This window comes from Amblyraja radiata, chromosome 12 (assembly GCF_010909765.2).
Source record: "Amblyraja radiata isolate CabotCenter1 chromosome 12, sAmbRad1.1.pri, whole genome shotgun sequence".
Taxonomy (NCBI): domain Eukaryota; kingdom Metazoa; phylum Chordata; class Chondrichthyes; order Rajiformes; family Rajidae; genus Amblyraja; species Amblyraja radiata.
The window spans coordinates 8,558,134-8,568,606 of record NC_045967.1 but is presented as its reverse complement, the minus strand read 5'-3'; the positions used below and the strand labels follow the sequence as shown (position 1 = coordinate 8,568,606).

Below are 10,473 nucleotides of genomic sequence, written 5' to 3'. Positions count from 1 at the left end.
CTAGGACTAGCCTGGGATTGGCCTGGGATTGGCCTGGGATTGGCCTGGGACTAACCTGGGACTAGCCTGGAATTAGCCTAGGAGCAGTTTGGAATTAGCCTGGGATCAGCCCGGTGCAGGTACCGCTCATAAGGTCACTCTACCCCTCTCTTTACAAATGCTGTCTGATTAGTTTAACATTATTCTGGGGATGGGGCAGTAAAGGAGGCCATTCAGTTCCAAGGCACATGCCCATCAGAAAGCAAGGGCTATTTGAAGTTTGAGAAGTCAATATTCCCACCACTGGGGTGTAAGCTGCCAAAGCTAAATATAGAGGTGCTGTTCCTCCAATTTGTGTTGAGCATCACTCTGACAGCGGAGGGCGTCCAGGTTAGAAAGTATTTGCAAGCGATGTGTTCAACATTGGCCTGATTACATGGCTTTTTTTTTTAGGTTCACCAGGTGCAGCAATGGAAATAAATAAAGTGTAATTGACCTTATCGTTGTCTCAGTTTCTACCTTGACAGATACTGCCTGACTTGCTGAGCACTGCTGGCAATTCTGTTGAATGCCTTCATAGAAACATAGAAATTAGGTGCAGGAGTAGGCCATTCGGCCCTTCGAGCCTGCACCGCCATTCAATATAATCATGGCTGATCATCCAACTCAGTATCCCGTACCTGCCTTCTCTCCATACCCTCTGATCCCCTTAGCCACAAGGGCCACATCTAACTCCCTCTTAAATATAGCCAATGAACTGGCCTCGACTACCCTCTGTGGCAGGGAGTTCCAGAGATTCACCACTCTCTGTGTGAAAAACGTTCTTCTCATCTCGGTTTTAAAGGATTTCCCCCTTATCCTTAAGCTGTGACCCCTTGTCCTGGACTTCCCCAACATCGGGAGCAATCTTCCTGCATCTAGCCTGTCCAACCCCTTAAGAATTTTGTAAGTTTCTATAAGATCCCCTCTCAATCTCCTAAATTCTAGAGAGAATAAACCAAGTCTATCCAGTCTTTCTTCATAAGACAGTCCTGACATCCCAGGAATCAGTCTGGTGAACCTTCTCTGCACTCCCTCTATGGCAATAATGTCCTTCATTAGGCATCTGTTTATTTTTCTAGAAAGCCAGACTTCATTGTCAACCGAACAAGCAGGTCATCTTGAAAATCTCATCAATATTTCAGGCTCCACTCAAATAGTTGAAATCCTATGATTGGGGGCGGGGGGGGGGGGGGGGGTTTATGTGTTCTCACACGCCAGTATTTTAGAGATTATTGTTATCCTGCTAGTTTTTAATACCATGCATTTTTGGGGTTGAGACTGAGAGATGTAAGTGGTTATATTGTACCTGCGGCCAGTGTTAAAGACTTGCAGATTAACCAGAGCACAGGTGGAATGGATGTATAAACCATGTATAGGAAGGATCTGCAGATGCTAGTTTAAACCGAAGATAGACACAAAACACTGTAGTAACTCAGCGGGTCAGGAGTTATAAACCATCCCTGCGTTCCGCTCTGTCAGACTTCCTTTAGTCCCTTTTGTCCATGTGTCAGAAAATACCAAAAAAAGCACTTGTTATGCTGACCATATCTCCACAGTATTGTAATGAATGGCATGAAAAGCATGTAAGACTGATAAGAAAGAATGACTGAATGTAGAGAGAGAGGAAACTAGTTCTGCTGTTCATAGGAACTGTTCATTGGACATCTGATGGCATCAATACTGTTGGAACTTGTTGGTATGTGCGGGTCTTCGAGAGTCAGGCGTTCATACCTCAGGGACGGCATGCATTTGCCTGTCCTTTTTTATAACAGTATAACATTTCCATTTCCAGCATCAGCTTTGCAAAGGTTGTTGAGATCTTCATGGTCTGTGTCACAATTTTCCTGTCGGTAATTACTCAATTGAGTCTGTACAAAAAAACATTGCTTGACACCCTTGTTGATTTCTGAATAAGAATCTCTCTCTGTTTCTCTGCCAGAGTGAAAATATTGTGTCCTTCAGGGTAGAGTGGGTGACTGCATTCAGTAGAAAATTATACTCCTTTGCCGGCACCCACCCCCTCCCACCCATTCCTTTGTCTGCACCCACTCCTCCCCCTCCCCCCAACCTTCCCTTGATCCATGGCCACACAATATTTAAGAATGTTGGGGCTGCGTCATAAAGAATTTTAGCGTCATATACATTTGAAGGAAGATACATGTTCAGCTTCTGACAAGTTGCTGGAGATTATACAAATTGTTTGCATCTCACCCAGTGCTTATCTGTGTACTTTGGGGATGCCAAATTAACCCTCATTCATCTAAATACAAGGAACTGCAGTTGCTGGTTAAACCACAAAAGGACACAAAGTGCTGGAGTAACTCAACAGGTCAAGCAGCATCTTTGGAGAACATGGATGTTCCATGTTCTCCAGTGATGCTGCCTGACCCACTGAGTTACTCCAGCACTTTGTATCTTTTCTTGTGAGCCAGCATCTGCAGTTCCTTGTTTCTCCATTAAATCTGTTTCTCTTCTCTTAAGAAGGAAGATTCTTATATTGTCAGAACTCTGTCCTCTTCTCGTAAGCCTCAGATTTTGTCCGCCTCACTTTGACCTGCTGTATTTTTCAGCGGAAACGTTCCTTGACATGATATTTCCTCCCTAATCTTGCTGATGTATGTTTTATTTTTATTTTCATTGTTCCCCATATACTTCAACGTGGTAACATTGCTTCTTTTCGTCTACTGAAACAGCTTGGTGAGCGCATCCCTCTCGTCACGGATCACACACCGAGGCTTTTTGCTCCTGTGTTTGCTCTCCTTCCTGTGAAGATAGAGGATTCAGATAATTTTGCAGAATTGGCACAAATCGTATTGTTTCAGAAGGAGGCCACTCAGCCCATCGTGCTCCAGCTGACTACTATGGTGCAAAGTGGATTTGGATCCCACTCATGCCCTTGTGGGCGGCACGGTGGCGCAGCGGTAGAATTGCTGCCTTACAGTGCCAGAGACCCAGGTTCGATCCTGACCTCGGATGCTGTCTGTACGAAGTTTGTACGTTCTCCCCGTGACCGCGTGGGTTTTCTCCGAGATCTTCAGTTTTCTCCCACACTAGAAAAGACGTACAGGTTTGCAGGCTAATTGGCTGTATAAATGTAAAATTGTCCCTACTTTGTGTAGGGTAGTGTTAATGTGTGGGGATCGCTGGTCGATGTGGACTTGGTGGGCCGAAGGGCCTGTTTCCGCACTGTATCTCTAAATTAAACTAAACTAAACAAGCCTATGGACGCACCACATTGTCTGCTGGGTTGGGTATGAAGGAGGACAGATAGAGGAGCATAATCCATTTAGAATCAGAAACTAGGTGGTTTGGAAGATTCTTTAGAGAGTTACAAGGTAACAGAGACAAACAGAAATCTGTTGGAGAGGAATTTTGTGCATCATGGTTTGACACATGCCTGGATGGAGAGACCTGCTGATCGAACAATTGGATTAAATGGAAGACAATTGCAACTAGGTAAATATATTTCCCTGGCCAAGAGTTGCTCATTTGTTCTGCAAGCTGTGCTGAGTTAAAACTTCCCAGCTACAGTTGTGTTCCAGCTGTTATAGTCTCCAATGAAACTCCAAAACTTTATTTTGTGCAATTTTAGTTTAGTTTAGAGATACAGCACGGAAACAGGCCCTTTCACCCATCGAGTCTGCGCTGACCAGAGATCCCCATACACTAGCACTATCCTACACACGAGCGACAAATTACAATTTTTACTGAAGCCAATTAACCTACAGAGCAGTATCTTTGGAGTGTGGGAGGACCCAGCGAAAACCACACAGGTCATGGGGAGAAAGTACAAATGCCGTAGTCAGGAGCAACCCGGGTCTCCGGCGCTGTACGGCAGCAACTCTACCACTGCGCCACCGTGTCAAGCTGTATTAAGGGTAACACATGAAACTAAAATCATAAAAACTCACTGCTTTATTCAGCCTGTTTGCTAGCTCTCCACAAATGGCAGAAGAAAATATAGGAATGTTATGGTTTTGGAAAGGTCCTAGAATGTGTTTGATTGATTGGTAAAGTCTCAGTAGGATTTGCCAGCTTGTGGAAAGATGTGATAGCATTGTTGGTAGGGTATGGTATCATGGTATGGTATTTATTTGTCACATGTATGAGGTACAGTGAAATTTTGTACACAGTTCAGTACAAGTATCACTATCCATAAGCACTTAGATACATATTAGATAAGCATCTTAGACATGGTACTAGTATATAGCAGTACAACACTGAGACAGTATACAGCATCACCAGGTTGGTGCCATTTTCAAGTTCCAGTTGAACATGCGAGTTGAAAAGGGACAGGTCTAATGATTCTTTCCTGGATGTTACTCCGCTATGTTACTCGATCTGATTATTTCAATAGATTAGACTTTCAACACGCAACACTATTTCGTGCACATTTGTTACGTCATTGAGGACAAACTAATACTTTGGCATTTTTCATTCAACAGGCTTCCAGCTTCCTTCATCAGTTTCCAATGAGTCTGGTCCTATCACCATCATCTTCCATGGTGCGCATTACGCGCGCACGGTGCGTGGTGACGTAGGCGGTTGCGCGCGGTGCCCCAAGATTTTGGGATTCACAAAATCATCGCACGCCACCTGCGTGACGTGCAAACGATGCCCAAGTGGGAAAGGCCCTTTACATCTCTCATTTCTGATGTAAAGTCACTCTAGTCCTCTCTCTGCAGATGCTGCCTGATTAGTTTAGTATTCGTTGTTTATATTCTCAAAATGGGGCGGAAAAGGAGCCATTCAGCTCCAAGGCAAATACCCACCAGCACCATTCCCATTCTCCCTATTTCTCAGTACTCCTGCAATTTTAATCTCTCTCACACAAGCTGACAACTACCGGGTGTGAGCTACAGGGGGAGGTTGACTGGCTGGGACTCTATTCCTTGGAGCGCAGGAGGATGAGGGGTGATCTTATAGACGTGTACAAAATCATGAGAGGAATAGATCAGGTAAAAGCACAGAGTTTCTTGCCAACAGTGGGGGAAATTGAGAACCAGAGAACATAGGTTTAAGGTGAGGGGGGAAGATTTAATAGGGATAACTTTTTCACACAATGGGTGGTGGGTGTATGGAATGAGCTGCTGGAGGTGGTAGTTGCGGCTGGGACTATTGCAAAGTTTATGAAACAATTAGACAGGTACATGGATAGGACAGTTTTAGAGGGATATGGGCTAAACGCAGGCAGGTGGGACTAGTGTAGATGGGATATGTTGGTTGGTGTGGGCAAGATGGGCTGAAGGGCCTGTTTCCACACTGTATCACTCCATGACTCCTTGGATTACTTTTGCGATTAACACACTCTAAGAAGTAGTTCGCAGTAGCTAATTAACATGCCAGCACGCCTTCATATGTAGAAGGGAGCTTCCTGAGAAACCCATGCGGAAAGAACGTGCAAACTCCACACGGGCAGCACCCAAGATCAGGGTCTAACTTGGATGCTTTGAATTGTAAAGCAGCACCATGGACAGTGTGGCACGGCAGGGTTGTGTTCATTGAATGGTGGACAGTAGAACAATCACACTGTCGTGTGTGTGTGGAGTATTTGCAAGCCAGGTTTTCACCATTGAACTGATTCCATTGCTTTTATTTTTTGTCTCACCAGGAACACCTGTTAAATTATCTAACTACAGAAGATCAGGCACTGCGCCATGAAAATCAAGTCAAGGTGGTTCATCGGACGAAGAGAAGCCAAATCAGACAGCCAGGATCAAGAGGTGAATAAGTAGTGAGAGGGGATAGAGGTGAGAGCATGGGTAGAGGTACAGTTTTAGTTTTAAGGGAAAGCGCTGATGATAACAGCCAACCAAAAACTTTTATCATTCTTCCAAAGAGTCTTTATTAAAATTCCTAAGTGTAAAAATTATAATGTACAAGTTAAATTGTATTGCTCTCATTATTTAATTGAGATCTATTACTTAGAGAATTTTAAAAGCATACCTTTCAACTGACTGGCAGGACTGCTGACATTTTAATTCAGTGCAAGAATGAACAATATTGAAGGATATGATGGATGGAGGTTTTTTAGCGAGGAATTCGAAGGCTAATAACTTTTTCAGTGGTTCAGGAGTTCAAGCACTTGATGGACCACAGTTCCCACAACAAAAGGAAGTCAAAGAAAGTTTCAGTATTCTATCTGAGGGCAGACAGTAAGTGGTGTTGGATGGTACAGTGGTGCAGCTGGTATAGCTGTTGCCATACAATGCCAGCGGTCCTGGCCTTCAGTGCTGTGTTGAGTTTACATGATCTACCTGTGACCCCATAGTTTCCTCTGGTACTCGGGTTTCCTCCCACATCCCATGGGCCTGATCATGGGTGAACTGACCACTGTAACTTTCCCCTGGGGTGTACGTCTGTGTTGGAATCTGGCAGGTATTTATAGGAATGTGGCGAGAATAAATTGGGATTGTTTTGTTTAGTTTGGCGATACAGCATGGCCACAGGCCCTTCGGCCCACCGAGTCTGCACTGACCAGCGATCCCCGCACATTAACACTATCCTACACACACTAGGGACAATTTTACATTTATACCCAGCCAATTAACCTACAAACCTGTCCGTCTTTGGAGTGTGGAATGAAACCGAAGATCTTGGGGAAAACCCATGCAGGTCACGGGAAGAATGTACAAATTCCGTACAGACAAGCACCCATAGCCAGGATCGAACCCACATCTCTGGCACTGTAAGGCAGCAACTCTACTCCTGCGCCACCACGCTGCCCTGGTATTGGTATAAGGTTAATGGAAAAGGATGATTGATGATTAGCATGGACTCAGTAGTCCAAAATGCCTTCTTCCATGCTCTATGACTATGCTCTGTTACTCCATAGCTTTCAAGATATCCAGTGTCAGGTCTTTAGGGTAATAGGTATATGAGGTTCTGCAGACTGCCATTTTTCCAGCAGCATGACACTGATAATAATTGTGCTCCCATATCCTATCATGATTTTCTGCAGACGGGAGCTTGCTAAATATTATTAAATATTCCATCCTGTTCACTCACCTTCTGTGGCTTGGAGTGTTTGAAGTTTTCTTGGTTGCACAGATCAGTTGTTTATTTTCGATCCTTCAGTTTGATCCTCTTGTGTTTTCTTTCTTCAAAGGGAAGCTGACACCCTTGTTACATCCTCTTATTGTGTTTATTTGATCCAATATTTTCTATCTCTTCTCCTTATGGCCCTTGTGGCTAAAGGGATCAGGGGGTATGGAGAGAATGCAGGTACAGGATACTGAGTTGGATGATCAGCCATGATCATATTGAATGGCGGTGCAGGCTCGAAGGGCCGAATGGCCTACTCCTGCACCTAATTTCTATGTTTCTATGTTTGACTGGAACATTAGCATCTCCCCCTTCTTTTTTTTATTTTTTTTAATTTTTTTAATTTGTTTATTTTATTATAAGTTAATACAATACAAAACAATACAGTGGCACCTAATTTTAGGTGCCAACTATGTCATACCGTAATCCATTCTATGTACAACCTCTAATTTTATGTTATGAGAAGGAAGTAAGCAAGACAAGAAAAAGAAAACAATAGAAAGGGGAAAGAGTGGAAAAATAGATGGTAGAGAGTAGAAAAACGTGAAGTGTGTATATAAAAAAGAAAAAGAAAAAAAGAAAATAAAAAAGAAAAGGTGGAAAGTAGAAATAGAAGAGAAGGCCACTTAAAAGAGAATTTTTCAAATCTATATTCGGAGATGTAGATCTATCCACGTCATGAACTGAAATCAGCAATCCTTATGGTACCGCTGCATCACATGATTCCAAAAAGTCGATGAAAGGAGACCAACTCCTTAAGAATTGGTCATATTTATCTATTAGTCGGAGTCTCATTTCTTCAAGGCGTGCTATGTCCATCATATTCCTAATCCACATTTTATCCCCCTTCTTTTGAGTGCAAAATATTCATGAGGAATCTTAGCACCATCATTCATCTCACTACACAATTGTTTTGGTCCTTCTTTTCCCCTCCAAAACATGCTAAACGTTCTTTGATTTTAATTATTAGTAATTTTGCCACACCTTTTCAGTGCTCTCTTTAAATTTCACATTTTCTATATTGTTCGAGACTTTCTGCTTCATCAAGTCCCAGTGTCTCACACAGGCTTCCCTTTTAGTTCAGTTCAGTTTAGTTTATTGTCACACTAGACTACGTGGGACCCATTGGGTCCCAGCTTCACATGGGAGGGCTGGACCCCAATGCAATATTCCACCTCTCCACCAATTCCAATACACACACACACACACACACACGCACACGCACATGCACACAGACTCACACTCACGCACACAGACTCACACTCACACACATACACACAGACTCAAATTCACACACACACGTACACTCACTCACATACACACACTCACACACGCACGCACACACACACTCACACGCACACTCACACACACCGATTCACACACCATATATATATGACAGTAAACGTTCTTGAATCTACTCACAGGGCTGAGCGTGGCCTCTCCCCTGTGGGGCTTCCGCAGTCAGCGGCACATCCACAATCAGCGTGACCTCTGCACTTACTGGAAATTACGCAATCAGCGCAACCTCTGCACTCACCGGAAATTACGCCATCAGCGCAACCTGTCCACTAAGCGGAAGTCACGAAATGAGCGGGACTTTTGGACTAAACACAGTCGAACCTAATAAAGCATTTATTCCTTCCAAACACGGTCGGACCTAATAAAGCATTTGTTCTTTCCAAACACAGTCAGACCTAATAAAGCAATGCAGTTTCAAGCACAGGCAGGGCAGCAGGCCAAACAACTCATGGCATTGTCATCAAGGGCTAACAAATTATTTATTGTAAGTACATTGCAGACTCACTGTTCAGTTGATTCACAGCTTAGAGTGACAGTCGTGGTCTCTCCCTTGCGATCTTGCAGAGTGACTGACTCACGTCCAGGCATCTGGGATTTTATAGTCCTGCGCAGACAGGAAGTGGTCAAGATGAGACTTTTAATCTATTGCATCCGCTGCTCTAGATGTCAGCAGATCTATATCGGTGAGACCAAGCTGAGGTTGGCCCGATCGCTTCGCCGAACACCTCTGCTCGGTCCGCAATAACCAACCTGACCTCCCGGTGGCACAGCACTTCAACTCCCCCTCCCACTCCGTATCCGACCTCTCTGTCCTGAGTCTCCTCCATGGCCAGAGCGAGCAACACCGGAAATTGGAGGAACAGCACCTCATATTCCGCTTGGGGAGTCTGCATCCTGGGGGCATGAACATTGAATTCTCCCAATTTTGTTAGTCCTTGCTGTCTCCTCCCCTTCCTCAGCCCTCCTGCTGTCTCCTCCCACCCCCCAGCCTTCGGGCTTCTCCTCCTTTTTCCTTTCTTCTCTGAGTTTCTCCAGCTTTTTTGTGTACCTGAGACTTTTAATTATATAGATGTACCAAGGTGTATCAAGGTACAGTGAAAAGCTTTTGTTTTTAGTGCCTTCTATGTACCCTGTCAGCAACATTCTACATTTGACAGATCCATGTTTTTCTTTTTTTTAGAATATACGTATTATTCCTTTGAACCTCCTGACATGCCTGTCATTACTCTGATTGACTTAGAGTAGATTTTTACTTCAGATGACTTTTGCTAAATTACTTGTCAGTCTGGTGAATGTGTAATTTATCTAACTGAGAATCTTGAATCCGATTTTGATAATGTTCTTTTCCATAAGAATCCAAAATCTATAACCAAGTCAAGTGTTTAATTGTCATATACGGCGTGATCAGAGCAGCTGTACAGACACATTCAATGCAACAACACAACAAATCAATAAATAGACAATAAATACATTGTCAGGCATTCTAGGTGATCCAGATTGTGCAAGGGAAAGTACACAGAGTAATCTTCATGCAAGCCCATAGTGGTGATGAGGTGGGGTTGTGCGTGGATTCAAGAGTCTAGTCTGAATTGAAGAGTTTGTTCTTGAATCTGGTGCTAATGGGTCTCAGTCAAGAGTGTTTTATTGACATATGTCCCTGATAGAATAATGATATTCTTCCTTGCAGCAGCACAACAGAATATGTAAACATAGTACTTTGTAAACAACATAATAAATGAGAGAGAACAAAAATGTCCAGTGTGTGTATATATATATATATAACTATATATATATATATATATATAACTATATATACACACATACATACATATAAAAACAAACAAACAATAATAGTGCAAAAAGACAAAACCAATGCCCCAAGTCATTGGAGTTCAGAGCTTATTGGAGGATACATGCTCCTGTATCTTCGTGACCAGAGTGCTGTGGGTCTTTGGTGATATTAGCTGCTGAAGCAGTGCTTTCTATAGATCCCTTCCATGGTGGGGAGGTTGATACCCACGATGGGCTGTATAATGTTCACCATTTTCTGCAGCTTCCTTTTGTTCCTCAGCCATAAGATGCTCTCCCATTGCTTCCTATTTTACCTTC

The 10,473-nt window shown here is 43.3% G+C and overlaps 1 protein-coding gene across 5 annotated transcripts in view; it reads left to right on the top strand.

Moving 5' to 3' along the window:
• eda (ectodysplasin A) overlaps positions 1 to 10,473 on the top strand; it is a 191,377-nt gene that overhangs the window by 97,212 nt on the left and 83,692 nt on the right. For all 5 annotated transcript variants that reach the window (XM_033030183.1, XM_033030182.1, XM_033030181.1 and 2 more), the window contains one exon: positions 5,633 to 5,744. In XM_033030183.1, the coding sequence (XP_032886074.1) occupies positions 5,633 to 5,744 (112 nt within the window). The remainder of the gene's footprint in view (positions 1 to 5,632; positions 5,745 to 10,473) is intronic.